At 37.4% G+C, this 18,413-nt stretch overlaps 1 protein-coding gene across 2 annotated transcripts in view; it reads right to left on the bottom strand.

Moving 5' to 3' along the window:
- EDEM3 (ER degradation enhancing alpha-mannosidase like protein 3) overlaps positions 1-18,413 on the bottom strand; it is a 73,350-nt gene that overhangs the window by 9,366 nt on the left and 45,571 nt on the right. The window contains exons 16-19 of one of the 2 annotated variants that reach the window (XM_010590945.3): positions 17,600-17,756; positions 14,416-14,607; positions 10,238-10,403; positions 6,472-6,657 (exon numbers count right to left, since the gene is read on the bottom strand). In XM_010590945.3, the coding sequence (XP_010589247.1) occupies positions 6,472-6,657; positions 10,238-10,403; positions 14,416-14,607; positions 17,600-17,756 (701 nt within the window). The remainder of the gene's footprint in view (positions 1-6,471; positions 6,658-10,237; positions 10,404-14,415; positions 14,608-17,599; positions 17,757-18,413) is intronic. The other variant, XM_003410844.4, reaches the window with a different exon arrangement.

Raw genomic sequence — 18,413 nt, 5'->3', positions numbered from 1 at the left:
ATGAATTTTTTGGTTTCCCACTGCATACAAAAGTTATGTTTACACTATACTGTAGTCTATTAAGTATGCAATAGGATTATGTCTAAAAAAACAATGTACATACCTTAATTAAAAAATACTTTATTGCTAAAAAATGCTAACCATCATTTGAACCTTCGGTGAGTCATAACGTTTTTGCTGGTGGAGGGTCTTGCCTCGATGTTGATGGCTGTGGGCTTATCAGTGTGGTGGGTGCAACTTAACATAAGTCAACAATGAAGTCTGCTACATCAATTGACTCTTCCTTTCGTGAAAGATTTCTCTGTAGCATGCAATGCTGTTTGATAGCATTTTACTCACAGCAGAACTTCTTTCAAAATTAGAGGCAACAAGAGACAGAAAGGGCCACATGAACCAGAGACTACGTCATTCTGAGACCAGAAGAACTAGATGGTGCCCAGCTACAACCGATGACTGCCCTGACAGGGAACACAACAGAGAACCTCTGAGGGGGCAGGAGGGCAGTGGGATGCAGACCCCAAATTCTCATAAGACCAAACTTAATGGTCTGACTGAGACTAGAAGGACCCTGGTGGTCATGACCCCCAGACCTTCTGTTGGCCCAGGACAAGAACCATTCCTGAAGTCAACTCTTCAGACATGGATTGGACTGGACAATGGGTTGGAGAGGGATACTGGTGAGAAGCAAGCTTCTTGGATCAGGTGGTCACTTGAGACTATGTTGGCATCTCCTGCCTGGACGGGAGATGAGAGGGTGGAGGGGGTTAGAAGCTGGGGAAATGGACACAAAAAGAGAGAGTGAAGGGAGAGAGTGGGCTGTCTCATTAGGGGGAGAGTAATTGGGAGTGTGTAGCAAGGTGTATATGGGTTTTTGTGTGAGAGACTGACTTGATTTGTAAACTTTCACTTAAAGCACAAAAAAAATTATTAAAAAAAATTTAGCATGATTAAAAGAAACTAAATATTTACCAAAAAATTAGAGGCAATCCTCTCAAACCTTGCTGCTGCTTTATCAACTAAGTTTTTACATAATATTCTAAATCCTTTGATGTTATATCAACAATGTTCACAGCATCTTCACCAGGAGCAGATTTCAAGAAACCACTTTCTTTGCTCATCCATAAGAAGCAACTCCTCATCCCTTAAAAGTTTTATCAGTCACATCTTCAGACTCCACTTCTAATTCTAGTTCTCTTGCTATTTCCACCACATCTGCAGTTACTTCCTCCACTGAAGTCTTGAACCCCTCAATGTCATCTATGAGGGTTGGATCAACTTCTTCCAAACCCCTGTTAATGTTGATATTTTGACCTCCTCTCACGAATCATGAATGTTCTGGATGGCATCTAGAATGGTGAATTCTTTCCAGAAAGTTTTCAATTTACTTTGCCCAGATATTATCAGAGGAATCACTCTCTGTGGTACCTATAGCCTTACGAAAGGCACTTAAATAATAATATTTGAGAGTTGAAATTACTCCTTGAGCCACGGGCTGCAGAATGGGTGTTCTGATAGCAGGCATGAAAACAACATTAATCTCCTTGCACATCTCCATCAGAGCTCTTGGGTGACCAGGTGCATTGACAATGAGCAGTAACATTGTGAAAGAAATTCTTTTTTCTTAGCAGTAGGTCTCAACAACAACAAAAAACAAACCCGCTGCCATCGAGTCAATTCTGACCACAGCAACTCTACAGGACAAAGTTAAACTGCCCCACAGGGTCACAACAGTGTGCTTAAAATATTCAGTAAACCATGCTGTAAAGAGATGTGCTGTCATCCAGGCTTTGTTGTTCCATTTATAGGGCACAGGCAGAGCAGATTTAGCACAATTCCTAAGGACCCTAGGATTTTCAGAAAGGTAAATGAACACTGACTTCTACTTAAAGTCACCAGTTGCGTTAGCCCCTAACAAGAGAGTCAGCCTGTTCTTTGAAGCTTTGAAGGCAGGCATTGACTTCTCTCTAGCTATGAAAGTGTTAGATGGCATCTTCTTCCAATATAAGGCTGTTTCCTCTACACTGAAAATTGGTTGTTTAATGTAGCCACCTTCATTACTTATCTTCTGGATAACTTATCCAGATCTTCTGGACAACTTGCGGCAGCCTCTACATCAGCATTTGCTGCTTCACCTTGCACTTTCATGGTATGGAGACAACTTCTTTCCTTAAACCTCATTAACCAACTTCTGCTAGCTTCAAACTTTTCTTCTGCAGCTTCCTCACCTCTCTTCGCTTTCATAAAATTGAAGAGAGTTAGAGCCTAACTCTGGATTAGGCTTTGGCTTAAGGGAATGTTGTGGCTGGTTTGATCTTCTATCCAGACCACTACAACTTCCTCCATATCAGCAATAAGGGTGTTTCGCTTTATCATTCATGTGTTCACTGGAGCAGCACTTTTAATTTCCTTCAACAACTTCCTTGGCATCCCCAACTTGGCTGTTCGGTGCAAGAGGCCTTGCTTTTGGCCTGTCTCAGCTTTCGACATGCCTTCTTCACTAAGCCTAATCATTTCTAGCTTTTGATTTAAAGTAAGAAGATGTGTGACCCTTCCTTTCACTTACGCACTTAGAGGCCACGGTAAGGTTATTAACTGGCTAAATTTCAATACTGCCATGTCTCAGGAAATAGGGAGGCCCACGGAGAGGGACGGAAGGGGGAACAGCCAGTTGGTGTTAACATTTTGTCAATTAAGTTCGTCATCTTACATGGGCACGGTTCATGGCACCCCAAAACAATTACAACAGTAACAGTAAGATCACCATAACAGACAATAATAATGAAAAAAGTGTGATGTATTTTGAGAATTACCACAATGTGACACAGAGACACAAAGTGAGCACATGTTGGAAAAATGGCTCTGACAGACTTGCTTGATACAAGGTTGCCGTACACCTTCAATTTGTAAAAAATGCAGTATCTACAAAGCGCAATGAAACAAGGTATGTCTGTATTAATACGTGGAAAGAAGTCAGTAGTGCTATGTGACTTTATTAGAAAAAAAATTGGTAATTGTGAAATGAGTTTTCGGAGGGCAATCTGGAGGACATTTTACTGGCACTTTCCTTTATATAGGGTTTATATAGGATAGTTGCTATCTTTTGAACAACTTTTAAACTTGTAACAAATTAAATAATTCACAGATGTATTAAGAAAAAATTAATAGTCTCTATTTATTGGATGTTATTATTTGGTATACTTATTAAAAAAAAAAAAAACCCCTACACAGTACTCTTAGTGGTACAAAATGGCGGACACATAATTGGGAGAAAAGCAGTGCCTCCTTGACCTTGCTCAGTCTCTCAAAATGCAGCCGCATCACAATCACCTGGGATGCCTGTTCAAAATTTCAGATTCCTATCTCCCACCTTTTGAGATTCTGATTCAATACTCTGGAGTAGGATTTAGGAAGCTATACTTCTAAGAAATACTCTAGCTGATCCTGCTGCAGGTGAGAAACACTGATACATGAGTAATGGTACAGGACAAATTAATGATAACATTAACTCCTTAGAATATTTTCCTAAATGAATAAAGTAGCTGATCTCCTAAAACGATTATCACTGATCTTGCTACGTTGATAAATATTAATAATTTGTCACTGATTTAGCTAATAATAAATCCATACAGTTCTCAAAAATGCTATTACAAAAAAGGGGATTTTCCAAGCTGTTTTATCAAAATATCATTCTATATCAGGATCACATTTCAATAAATTCAGACTATGAAAACCACTTAAAAGTATATTTTAAATAATGCCATTTTACTGCAAGGTCATTCAGAAAACACTGTCCAAAGAATTTTTTTTTCTAGTAGAATTCCCCATTTCCCATATTCCTTCTCTGGCATGGGAAGGACACGCATTACCATAATCTCTTAATCCTAACTCCACTTCCTTCCCTCCCCCACCCCACATATGATGTTAAAACAAGTCAATGTTTAAAGTATTTTCCATTGTATTCAACACAAAAGTGATAAATGCCCAAACGACATCTATGTGACAATGACTCCTGCGTGGAAATGGGCTAGTGAATTCATCTATTACATGAGACATATAATTGATAGAATTTTTGTTATGAAAGGATAAAGAATTATTATTATGGGACAGCTGACCAGACATTAAAATAATCTAATTACATTATACCAAATATTATTATGGTATCTATCCACTGAAACAAAACTATATATATGTATATATATACATACACATACATATATACACACATATAACTTAAGGTTTATTGCAAGATACTTACTACTATTAATAATGTAGTTTGGAATCATTTTACCTTTTAATATTGCTGCTGAAATTCCAATGGTAGCACAGAGTAGGGGGAAAAAAGCAAAGGCATTAAAGAGTTACATGAAATAATAATTCGCCTACATTTGATGTGTCTAAACGCATATATGTAGGAAAGAAGATCTGAATTTAGATCAAGGGCCCAGAGAAAATGAAACTAAGCATATAGGAGGATGTAAGACTAGAAAACCTCTAGATGATGTTCTGTTTCCATCTATACATCCCAAAATACATACATCCTACTCACTTACTCCATTCCTCTTAAATTGTTGACATTTGAAAGAATCTCAAAGAAGAATAAAGCAATACAAGAAGACAAGACCAATCACTAATTAGGCTAGCACTAGATAATCACTAAACACTTGTTTCTTTTTTAAGATGTCCCACTTGGAAGTATACTGACTGAATCAGTTTTCCTACATATCTATCAAACACCCTGAGGATATAACAACCCTATACAAATTACACCACTTTATCTCCTTAAGGCAGATGAGAGGAGTACTGTGTTCTCTGTAAGTGTCTCTAGTAGATAAGAAAGGCTGCTACCACAAGCAGTACCACAGTCTATGCTTGATGGTTCACTTTCCTATATTTCTGGGTGGAAACTGTAAAAGAATACCACTAAGACCTCGCATTTATATAGTAATTTGGGTTTTAAAGAGCATTCAAACTGATAAACAATTTGGCCTGGAGAGCACTATGTATTCTCATGAATTAAGCATACTGTCTTGTTCTTCAGACATCAGCCACTTGTAACTCTTGTTACTTATAAATACAGTCGATTCTCGTTATTAGTGGTAGTTATGTCCTACAAGGTGGCCACAAACAATGACTTAGTGAATACTGAAACACTGCTCCCAGGGGAAATAAACGGTTAGGTCCCTGTGAGCCTCTAGTCACAACATTTTAATAAACTGATCAATACATTACCTTGCTTTATGTGTGTTTTTGTTTAAAGACGCCTTACTTATACATACTGTGATTCTTTAACACCGAACTCACAGCCAATACCACTATAACTCGTGCCTGAATGAAGCTTATCTAACACACGTATTTTCTCCATAAGGCACATCACAGCCTTCTTGTGCTAAGGAACACTAGGAAAGCACTTCAGCACTATGCTTAGGGGCCGTTTCAAACGATGAAATCACCAACAAAAAACACAAAAATGGGAAAAAGCGGGCACTAAACAGACCACAAAAAAGACACCTGTTTACAGTATGAGAGCTGAAACAAGACGGCAGAATGTCGCCTTGTTCAGCTTCAGCTTGGAACACGTGAAAGTGGCGGCTCAAATTTCCCTCCACTCCGTGCATATCAGTGAACGACTATGAAAGCGCTACGAGTGTTGATCTGGGGTTACAAATACATTTTGGTGAGCAGGCAACTCTAAATACGGAATCTGCGAATAATGAGGATCGACTGTTCCTATGCACTTTGATCTCAACAGGGAGATTTCTACTGTCTTAACCAAAACAATGGTCACTTGATGACAGGTGGCCTGGTGAGAGTCAACTATTATTGTATTGTATATAACATCATTCAATCTCTTATTCCTTATAAAATGTAAGCTGCAGTATCAGTAAAATTGAATACTGTAGATCTCAGGATGTTAAAGCTATTTTCTTGATCTAGTTCCTTGTATTATTATCACTGGGCAGAATCATGGTAAAATTACATATTAAAATATAAGTCTAAAAAAATCCTAAGTTGGCAAACAAAGCAAAATAAATATTTTACTATTCATACCCCAAAAAAAAAAAAAATTTTGAAACCATCTTCTTAAAAAAAAAAGGAAACCTTGGTGGCAGAGTGGTTAAGAGCTACGGCTGCTAACCACAAGGTCGGCAGTTTGAATCCACCAGGCACTCCCTGGAAACCCTATGGGGCAGTTCTCCTCTGTCCTATAGGGTCGCCATGAGTCAGAATCGACTCATATAAAGTTACATATTAAAATATAAGTTTAAAAAATCCTAAGCTGGCAAACAAAGCAAAATAAATATTCTACTATTCATATCCAAACGGACAATAATTTTGAAACCATCTTCTAAAAATACTGCTTATTTTACCAGTGAACCAAAAAAAAAAAAAAAAGATAACTCGTTTTTGTTATCAAACCACTAAAATTAATGCTAAGCTGCATAAAAAAAAACAATTTTTTTTCCACCTTACCTCGCTCTTTTGCTTTATCAGAAAGGAGGACTTCCACCTCCTCATATTCCCGGATGGCATCCAGAATGATACTTCCTTCTTTGCTGAACAAGAAGAGCATGGGGATCTTGATGTCATCCGTGTCCTTTCCATCCCCTGCCATCTGGAACAGAGGGGCAGTATCACTGCTGCTCCCCTCATTATCATCTAGCCAGAAAATGAACACAGCAAGCAGAAAAATATTTGTCCATTAAAAAAAAAAAGCTATCTTTACTGATTACCTATGATGGCATACTAACTTGGATTAAATTGTTACATCACAGGATATAACCTTAATTTTACATATCAAAAACTATAAAAACAGGCACATTTTTTGGACCTCATAATTTTACTGCTACAAATTTATCCTAAGGAAGTAACTGAAAAGAGGCAAAAAGCTCTACACCCTACAGTTTACTGGCGTGTTATTCATAATTGTGAACAACTGTAAAGCATTATAATTATAATGAACTACTTGATACAGAGAAAAGCATGACTATATGATATTACAGGAACAAAGTAGAATGCAGAATTCTATAATTATGACTGTAAAACTTTCATATGCTTATGAAAATGCCTAGAAATGGAAAAATTCAAAGACTTAGATTATAGTGACAGAACTATGGATGGATTTTAATTTTTGTCATTGTTTAAGATTTCTAACAGCATAATAATATATGCTGTTATAAGAATAGTTATGACTCCAGTGATTTTTCTTTTTAAGCTGAATTAAATAGTACTGTTGTTTTACATTGGCTAAATAATAGTACTAAAATCCGTAGCCATCGAGTCGATTCTGACTCATAGCAACCCTACAGGACAGAGTAGAACTGCCCTACATGGTTTCCAAGGAGCGGCTGCCAACCTTTTGGTTAGCAGTTACAGCTCTTAATCACTAACACCACCAGGGTTTCCACTATGCCACCAGGGTAAATAAGCAGGGTAGGACTGATTATACTGTTTTACTGGAGATGTCAATCACATTTACTACTATCTCACGTGCCAGTCTCCTTGGAGAACCTGCCTGCCCTGTCTCAGAGAGTTCGCTCTCATAGGCCCCACTAAGTGGAGAACACAATGCATGACCCACCTCTTAGCAGTAACTTATTAGACAAAGGATGGCTACGTGACCCAACGTGGGCAATCAGTCTCTGTGGGGACCTGGAACTTGCACAGAGAAAGGTCATTTCAGTTAGCTATGATGCTGGTCCAGTAAGTGAGATAGACTCAGGGCTGGGGCTAAAATTTTGGAATGGGCATTTTGGACGCGATGAACAAAGAGAGTCCACCCAGAGAGAGAGAGAGAGAGAAAGATGTGAAAACTGTTAGCTATCATGGTTCCACATCTACTTCCTGGCGAGGATCAGTTGTATTTAATCAATGATATAATCCATTTCCTTATAATAAACATAAATACCTCCCTTCTTAAACCAGCTTAAGTAAATTACTATCTTTTAAAGCCAAATGATTTCTAAGGTAATTTGTACTTCTAGTACTTGTAATAAAAAACTAAGGCCTAATTTGGTCATTTATACACAATTAAAACCAGTAAAAACAACAGAAAATATTTATCAAAAATGAAAAATTTAGGAGAAAAGTTACAACACAAGAAAATATACCCTTAAAAATTATATTTTCTAAGAATGAGGACCATTACCTCTTACTTATTTACTTACTTACACAGAACCCAGTACAGGACGGTGCATCTAATTAGTTACTAAAGGAAACATTTTAATGACCCACTTTGTATACTATAGAATATCCTGAGGATTTGACTTCACTGAAAAATAGAAAAAATCTAAAATATTCCACAAGGAAAAAAGAGTCTAAAGGAAAGTGCTGATGCATATGTTCCAGACTTTATTTTTACATTTTAAGGTCTCAATGATAAGAAGATAATCAAAATGATAGTCATGGCAAGATAGTAAATTTCTCAATAAAAATAATCTCAGTTTAGAAAATAACTGAGGATAAAGAGGATGACTTAAGTCAGGGGTTGGCAAATTTTGACCAGATAGTGAATATTTTAGGCTTTGAGGGCCATCCGTTCTTTGTCACAACTCAACATCCATGTTGTAGCTTGAAAGCAGTCACAGACAATACACAAATGATTCAGCGTAGCTTTGTTAAAATGAAACTTTTATTTACAAAAACAAGCAGTGAGCTGGTTTTGGCCCAGTGGCTCTAGTTTGCCAACCACTGATTTAAGTTATTAAAAAGAATTTTTCATAATACTTACCCAATGAAATATATGTATCATTCAATCAACATTGGAGTGCCCATATGGGATAAGCAAAAGGAATAGTAAATAATTTTTCACTGAAATAAGTCTTAATATTTTTTAAATGTCTTAATTTTTATTTATCCTCAACTCAGAAAGGAAATCTATACTAAAAAAAAAAAAAATCCGAAATGGATGTTCTCCGCGAGAGAAGCTATACAGAAGAAACACCTTCACAATCAGGGTGTGACCCCAGGTACTCCAGTTCTTTCTAAATGGCAAACTCTTATTATTAAAAGCATAGAAAATATATATTTACCCTTGATACTCATGGCCTGCTTATCATGATGTAAGTGATTTTCTATGAGAGATGAAAATGTAAAGCCCACAGGCTAAAATATACAGGCGAAATGATTTAAAGGCGACAATTTGTCATTTTAGTGGAAAAAGACCCAAGGGGACAAAAATCTGCTAGTAACTAGTGTTTATACACATGATGTGTCAGATACTATGCAAAGAAATTCTACATATATGTACACACACACACACATATAATCTTTTAACCTTAAATCAAAAAAAAAAAAAAAAACACCAAACTCATTGCCATCAAATTGATTCTGACTCATAGTGACCCTACAGGACAGAATAGAGCTGCCCCAGAGGGTTTCTAAGGCTGTACTCTTTATAGAAGCAGACAGTCACATCTTTCTCCCAAGACATAGCTGGTAGGTTCAAACTGCTGACCTTTTGGTTGGCAGCCGAGTGCTTTAACCACTGTGCCACTAGGGCTCATTGTACCCATATTACTGTCCTATAATTAAACTATTTTCATTAAAATAAAAACTCTATAGGACAGGGTACAACTGCCCCCACAGGATTTCAAAAGCTGAAGTCTTTATAGAAGCAAATTGCCACATCTTTCTCCTATGGAGCAGCTGGTGAGTTCGAACCACTGACCTTTCAATTAGCAGCTGAGTGCCTCACGACTATGGCACCAGGCTCCTTACAACCACCTAAAGATACTTATTACCATTTTCACTGGAGTTCAAAACATATCCTACCAAATGAAAGAAACTGAAGCTTGCTCAAGGTCACACAGAGATTTTGTGGCAGAGCCAGGAACTGCACACAGGTGTGTCTGACTCCAAAGCCCACATCTTTGCGGAGAAAATGGAAATTTTCAATGGCTCCCCACTGGAGGTGGCAGAGTGTATTCCCTGCCCTCGGGGAGCTTTGGATCTCAAGGGCACATTTTCTTACGTGTGGTATTGGGTGTTTTTATCATTCGCCCACGTCCCACCCTCACACCTGATCCTAAGTATTTTTATTGGCATTAATATACAGAAAATCAAACCTAGGCTTTCAAAAGATATTAGATATGTACAAATTATTAGAGAGTCATCGGGTTACCTATCCTTGAGTTGTCTAGGTGAAGTGAAAATAATATGACAAACCTTTTGATAAAATTTTTTAAAAGGAAAAATTCTAAAAATTATCTCCTCCACAATGACATGAAATATTACTTACCAATAACAATGCCGCCAATGGCTCCAGCATTCTGGATGTTGCGTGCCTTTTCTGCAAACATGCACTGTCCTCTTTGTATCAAAGCAATTTTTCCCACCACTGCCTCGGGGTTAGTAAGTTCTGAACAACCATTGTATGGTTTACTGCTTGCAACAAATCCTCTTGTCTGTCAGAAATGAAAATAACTTAAATATTCTTTTACTTCTCAAATCACTATCTAGTCATATCGAACTTCAGTATCTAGAGCTTTAAAGGAACCAGAATTCATTTATTTTCTGTGATAACATATTCAATATACATTTAACCTAAATTTTTGTTGTAAACATTTTGCGTATTATGGTGCCCAACCAATATTTCCATTATGCTTTACGGTTTATAGAGCGCTTTTACATAAATTACTAACCCTGATCTTTAAAATAACTCTCAGGTATTATTTCCATTTTATACATGGGGAAACTGAGTCTCAGTTTACATAATTTGCTCAAAGACATAATGCTAGTAAATGGTAAAGTTGGGACCTGTAGGCAGATTCACTACATACTCAAGCCCACTTATGACAGCTGGGAATCATTTTTAAATCATCATTATTGCACCAATCAAAACGAGAAGAAACAGCTGTAAACATCCATTAATGATCAGAACCTGGAATGTACAAAGTATGAATCTAGGAAAATTGGACACTGTCAAAAATGAAATGGAACGCACAAACATCTATATCCTAGGCATTAGTGAGCTGAAATGGACTGGTACCGGCCATTTTGAACCAGACAATCATATAGTCTACTATGTGCAACTTGAAGAGGAATGGGGTTGCATTCATAGTCAAAAAGAACATTTCAAGATCTATCCTGAAGTACAACGCTGTAAGTGATAGGATAATATCCATACATGTACAAGGAAGACCAGTTAATATGACTATTATTCAAATCTATGCACCAACCACTAAGGCCAAAGATGAACAAACAGAAGATTTTTACTAGCTGCTGCAGTCTGAAATTGACTGAACATGCAATCAGGATACAATGGTAATTACTGGTGATTGGAATGCGAAAGTTGGAAACAAAGAACAAGGATCGGTAGCTGGAAAATACGGCCTTCGTGACAGAAACAATTTTGCAAGACCAACGACTTCTTCATTGCAAATACCTTCTTTCACCAACGTAAATGGCAACTATACACATGGACCTCGCCAGATGGAACACACAGGAATCAAATTGACTATATCCGCGGAAAGAGACGATGGAAAAGCTCAATATCATCAGTTAGAACAACATCAGCAGCCAACTGTAGAACAGACCATCAGTTGCTCATATGCAAGTTCTGGCTGAAGAAAATCTGAACAAGTACACGGGAGCCAAAATATGACCTTGAGTATATCCCACCTTAATTTAGAGACCATCTCAAAAATAGATTTGACACACTGAACAAGAGTGACTGAAGACCAGACGAGTTGTGGAATGACATCAAGGACATCATACATGAAGAAAGCAAGAGGTCACTAGAAAGACCAAGATGGATGTCAGAGGAGACTCTGAAACTTGCTAACAAACATCGAGCAGCTAAAGCAAAATAAAGAAATAATAAAGTAAAAGAACTGAATGGGAGATTTCAAAGGGCGGCTCGAGAAGAGAAAGTAAAGATTATAATGACATGCACAAAGAGCTGGAGATAGAAAACAAAAAGGGAAGAACATGCTTGGCGTTTCTCAAGCTGAAAGAACTGAAGAAAAAACAACACAGGAAGTATCAAAAGAAGATGGAAGGAATACTCAGAGTTATTATACCAAAACGAATTAGTCGACGTTCAGCCATTTCAAGAGATAGCATACGATCGGAAAGCAATGGTACTGAAGGAAGAAGTCCAAGCTGCTCTGAAGACACTGGCGAAAAACAAGGCTCTAGGAATTGACAGAATTATCAATTGAGATGTTTCAACAAACGGATGCAGCACTGGAGGTGCTCACTCATCTATGCCAAGAAATATGAAGACAGCTTCCTGGCCAACTGACTGGAAGAGATCCGTATTTATGCCTATTCCCAAGAAAGGTGATCCAACTGAATGCAGAAATCATAGAACAATATCATTAATGCCACACACAAGCAAAATTCTGCTGAAGATCATTCAAAAACAGCTGCAGCCGTATATCGACAGGGAACTGCCAGAAATTCAGGCTGGTTTCAGAAGAGGACGTGGAACCAGGGATGTCATTGCTGATGTCAGATGGATCCTGGCTGAAAGCAGAGAATACCAGAAGGATGTTTACTGTGTTTTACTAACTATGCAAAGACATTCGACTCTGTGGATCATAACAAATATGCATAACGTTGCGAAGAATGGGAATTCCAGAACACTTAATTGTGCTCGTGAGGAACCTTTACATAGATCAAGAGACGGCTGTTCGGACAAAACAAGGGGATACTGATTGGTTTAAAGTCAGGAAAGGTGTGCGCCAGGGTTGTATCCTTTCACCATACCTATTCAATCTGTATGCTGAGCAAATAATCCGAGAAGCTGGACTATATGAAGACAACGGGGCATCACGATTGGAGGAAGGCTCATTAACAACCTGCATTATGCAGATGACACAACCTTGCTTGCTGAAAATGAAAAGGACTTGAAGCACTACTAATGAAGATCAAAGACCACAGCCTTCAGTACGGATTGCATCTCAAAGCATCTCAATGTAAAACAAAAGTCCTCACAACTGCACCAATGAGGAACATCATGATTAATAGAGAAAAGATTGAAGTTGTCAAGGATTTCATTTTACTTGGATCCACAATCAACACCCCTGGAAGCAGTAGTCAAGAAATCAAACAACGTACCACATTGGGTAAATCTGCTGCAATGGACCTCTTTAAAGTGTTGAAAAGCAAAGATGTCACCTTGAAGACTAAGGTGCACCTGACCCAAGCCATGGTATTTTCAATTGCATCATATGCACGTGAAAGCTGGACAATGAATAAGGAAGACCAAAGAAGAAGTGACGCCTTTGAATTGTGGTGTTGGCGAGGAATACTGAATACACCAAAAGAATGAACAAATCTGTCTTGGAAGAAGTACAACCAGAATGCTTCTTGGAAGGATGGCGAGACTGTGTCTTACATACTTTGGACATGATGTCAGGAGGGGGCAGTCCCTGGAGAAAGACATCATGCTTGGCAAAGTACAGGGTCAGTGGAAAAGAGGAAGACCCTCAATGAGGTGGACTGACACGGTGGCTACAATTGGCTCGAGCATAACAACGATTATAAGGGTGGCGCAGGACCGCGTAATGTTTCGTTCTGTTGTGCGCAGGGTCGCTATGAATCAGAACCGACTTGATGGCACTTAACAACAACATTGACTGGAAATTTTTTGAGAAAAAAGGAAAAAAATTGGATTTAGTCTATGTGAAACTGCAAGCAATTCTTCTTCATAGAAAAATTCCATCTATCAGAGAATTGAGTTTTTAAAAGCTGTTAATTAGTGTAAAGATGTTTTAATATGCCTAAAAAAAAAAAAAAAAATTTTTTTTTTTTCTCTCCTAGAATATAAACTCTATGAGGCATGGATCTTCATTGGTTTTGTAAACTGATACATACCAAGCACCTAAAACAGTGCCTAGAATATAGTAGAAATTTAATAGTTACTGAATCAGTCAATCTACAGACTTTCTACACAGCTTCAAAATACATACTGGGAAATAAAGCTCAATGAAGGGAAACAGAGTAGAAAGAGGGTTGGCCTTAGATTGTCAAGATACTTGGGTTCTGGTCCTAGCTCTGCAACTAATTAGTTGCATGAGGGTCCCATGCTCCCCAAAGGCACTTTAGCCAGAGCACCTATGCCTTTAGGTGTTTTGTACATTAAGTTTCTGAGTTAATGTTCAAAGAAAGGCTTCTAATAGAAAGTCTGAAAGCCATTTTTAGATAAAGGTACTAAATTATAGGAGAGACCAAGAAATTAGTATGTGAATATTTTAAATACAACTCTATAAGCAAATTATACACATACATTATGACTCAAAGTTTTCAAGATACACTTGTACTTTTTATCTGCTTAATCCAGTAGACTGAATACCTAGACTTTAAAAAATCAATTAAAACTACTAAATTAGAGAAGAGACTAAGAAATTAGGACAGTATTGGAACAATATTTTAAATTCAATTTCAACAGCATATTGTAAGTGTACACACCTCTTTATGTTTCGACAGATCCAGCCCAAACTGAGCTGGCCCAGCTGTTAATACCACTCTGCCAAAGAACGGGTGGGAAACAATCTGCACGGCTCGTGGAGGAAGCTGCTGTTCTTTCTGTTGCTGACTGGACAGCTCAATCATCTCCTGCATGAACCTCAACCCATCTTCTGCATCGACTGAACTCGCAGCCTACAAAAAGAAACAGATTAATTTTATTTTTCATTTCTGGAAACTTTCACCAACTTTTTAAATTTCCTATATACTATTGTTCTATAGATTTCTACTCTCAAATCTCTCCTTTCAGTTTAGGTCCCTATCAAATATTTAAATATTACTTCCAGAAATTATATTTATGAAAATAGTTTACATGCCATTTTATCAGTGTCTCTTTCACTATTCTATAAATCACTTTTGATACATATTAAGCACTGGGCTTCTACTAAGTGTCCAAATGCTCTCTTCACTTGTTTTCTCACTGATTTCCCCTTAAGAAATAAACTTCATATCTGACCTATAGTCTTCCTCCTCCTTGAAATTAAGAACTAACAATCAGATTAAATCCAAATTTTAAAAGATATATGTCAGGCACCTATTATATACCAGAGCTTGGCTAAGTACTGGGTATACAGTCCTTTAAGAAGTTTGCATCTAGAGGAGAAAGACATGTAAAATTAGCTATGATAAAATTTTCTCAAGTGGGAAACTAGAACAGGAGCAAAGACAAGGGAATGATCGATTCTGTCTATGTGCATCTGGCAAAGATTTAGAATGACATTTGAATTGACTGTTAAAGGAGGAAAAGCTGAAGAGTGCCTGGCTATAGTGAAAAAAAGAGGATGGGACCCAATAGATGGATCCTGATCAAAAGGAGGAAAATCATGGAACAAAACTTTAAATTATATTGCCCAGAAATAATCTTTAAGCCTTGAACCAAAACTACCCCATGAAGCCACCGTTAAACTAAACAATTTAGCTCAATTAATAAAGAACGTTTGCTTTGAGCATTGTGCTGTTATAAAGAAGTATCTAAACCAAAAACCAAACCCAGCGCCATCAAGTCAATTTCGACTCATAGTGACCCTACAGGACAGACCCTATGCCCCAAAGAGTTTCCGAGGAGCACCTGGCGGATTCGAACTGCCGACCCTTTGGTTCATAGCCGTAGCACTTAACCACTACGCCACCAGGGTTTCCAAAGAAGTATCTATAGGGGTTCAAATTGACAACAGTTAATCTAAAGCACAGATGAGAACTTTAAGGGGCAAAAACCAAACCCAGTGCCATCGAGTCGATTCTGACTCATAGCGACCCTATAGGACAGAGTAGAACTGCCCCACAGAGTTTCCAAGGAGCGCCTGGTGGATTCCAACTGCCGACTTTTTGGTTAGCAGCTGTAGCACTTAACCACTATGCCACCAGGGTTTCCCTTTAAGGGGCACAGAGTCTAAATTAATGGTGATGAAACAATATGGGTAGAGATAGTGAGAATGGTGACACAATGTGAAGAATGTAACCAATGCCATTGAGCTGTACATACAGAAATTGTGAATGGCTATATGTTTAGTTGTGAATATTGCCACCATGATTGAACGAATGAATAAAAGGGAGGGAGGGAGGGAGGAAAGAAAGAAGGAAGGAAGGAGAAAGAAGGAAGGAAAGAAAAGCGTATAGATTCCTGACCCTACAGGAAAAATTAACCAGACCTGATAGGAGATGGGGGTAGAGAAATGCACAGAAAGAGCCTGGGATATAGAAAGGAGTTCATGCCTATCCTGAGATTTCTGGCTCTGATGATTTACAGAATGATATGGTTTACTGAGATGGAGAACACATGGAGGAGAGATGGGTTGAGGTGAAGGCAAGAGGGGAGTAAAAAGGGAAGAGAAAATTAATTCAAGTTTAGACAGATTGAGATTGAGATGCAGAAATCATGTGTACAAAGATGACAGCTAGCTTATAAAAGTAGGTGAGACTGTTGAAGAAAAGTATAGAAAGAAAAGGGTATGACCCAGATTCGTTGGTAGTGCCTACACTGAGTGTTGTGCTAAGAGAGGAGAAGTACGAGGCAATGAGCAGGGAACTATACTGCTGGAGTGCCCTGGAAGTCAAGGCAGGGAAATGTTCTAAGAAGGGGCCAGTCAACAGGTTCAGAAAAGTGAAATCACATGAGGTCACTAGATGGCAATTAGGTCATTGTTAAAATGTGAGAGCATTTCACCAATGAAGCCAAAGTGAAAGCAATTCCTTCAGAAATACCACTCCCAGTACTGTGGAGTGATGGTGAGTGAAACTTAAAAGAAGCAGGCAGAATATTCTTTAATGAAGGATGGATGTGACAAGAATACAAATGAGTTAGAACTTTGAGGGGAAAGTGAGGCTGTGGAAAGGATGAATTTGAAATATGGTTCTGGAGCCCTGCTGGCACAGCAGTTAAGACCTCAGCTGCTAATCAAAAGTTTGGCAGTTCAAATCCACCAGCAGCTCCTTGGAAACTCTACAGGCGAGTTCTCCTCTGCCCTATAGGGTCACTATGAGTTGGAACTGACTTGATGGTAATGCATGTGGGTTTTTTTCTTTTTTTGGTCTTGAATATGGTTCTAGGCTGAAGAATTATTTAGCAAACTAGGTAAACTTTCCCAGAATCAGTGTGTTAATAATAAGGGTAAGTCACTTAAAGGTCTTATGTTATGAAAACTTTTAAATTAAAAAATCAATAAAATTTTCCCAAAAAGGCATTTATCTTTCCTGGGTATAGACAAATAAATGTAAATTTTTATTTCTATAATGAATAAAATATTTAAATTCAACAGTTCCTTGGAAACAAAAATAATGTAAAATATAGAGATATAAATGTTAAAACTAGTTACTAGCTTTTCAGATTATGCTCTAAATAAAACAGTGGAAAGTCAATAAACTGAGAAATAGAAAACTTAGGTTTGAGTCCTACATTTGACCATGTTAAGGAAATTACCAAATCTATCTGTAATTTAGTTATTGATTTATACTACAAAGGGGTTCAATTAGATGGTTTTAAGATACTTCCATTCCTAAAATTCTGATTCTCTAACTCTAAACCAAACATTAAAAGCTTTAAAATGCCAAATGCCACAATTTTATTAAAGCAAACGAAGACAAAAAGGTACAGAAGAGACGGTATCTAATTAGTATAGCAATGTCTTACTTGGATTGCATGTTGGACCAACTGGACTCTCCCATCTTTGAGGTGAATCAAACTCACCCCCATCTTCTTCAGGATTTCTAAATGCTCAGGGTTAGTGGCCATGAAATCTCTGGCTCTCAGAGGGGGTTTAGCTCCACTCCTGAAACTCTCCTCTCTGCTAAAAGTAATTATAAGCAAGGCTTAAAACTACATATTAGAATTGGTAAAATAATAACAATAAATCAAGTATCAATAATGTTAAATACTTGCAAAAGTGCTAGTTTTAGAACTAATGAAACTGAAATAACTGGCAACAATTTTTTTCCTACATATAATTTAGGTTATAAATAAGCAATATAGCTTCCAACAGTATTTTATACAGTTAAAAAGCATGTATTTTAGCTGTAAGGCAGCATTAGTCAACCGCATTATAACTATTAGAGGGCATAGAACAAGTTGGCTTGGGGGTTGTTACTATTGATATTTTCCTCTAAAAACACAGATTTTTCTCCAAACATACTAAAAGCAAAACAATACTTGTATTAGTGAATGATAATGCTCACTTTAAAAAATAATTCTTTAAAATTTCCTAGCAATGGTCTTTCTAATATAACCCTTTTGGAAGAAAAAAAGTTATTAAGCCAAGAAATTTTATTTAACAATCAAGAATAAAAATCAAACAAAACAAAAAAACTATAGTAGAAATATTTGTTGAAACCATTCTTTGTAAAAATGAGCTATAGAAGTTAAAAATTATTATATGTTGCCATTGAAAATTATTACTTTGTTAAAACAGAAGATACATGGAAAACTTCCAAAATAAAAAAGACATTAC

This window comes from Loxodonta africana, chromosome 25 (assembly GCF_030014295.1).
Source record: "Loxodonta africana isolate mLoxAfr1 chromosome 25, mLoxAfr1.hap2, whole genome shotgun sequence".
In the NCBI taxonomy this organism is placed as follows: domain Eukaryota; kingdom Metazoa; phylum Chordata; class Mammalia; order Proboscidea; family Elephantidae; genus Loxodonta; species Loxodonta africana.
This window is presented reverse-complemented; position numbering and strand designations above follow the sequence as displayed.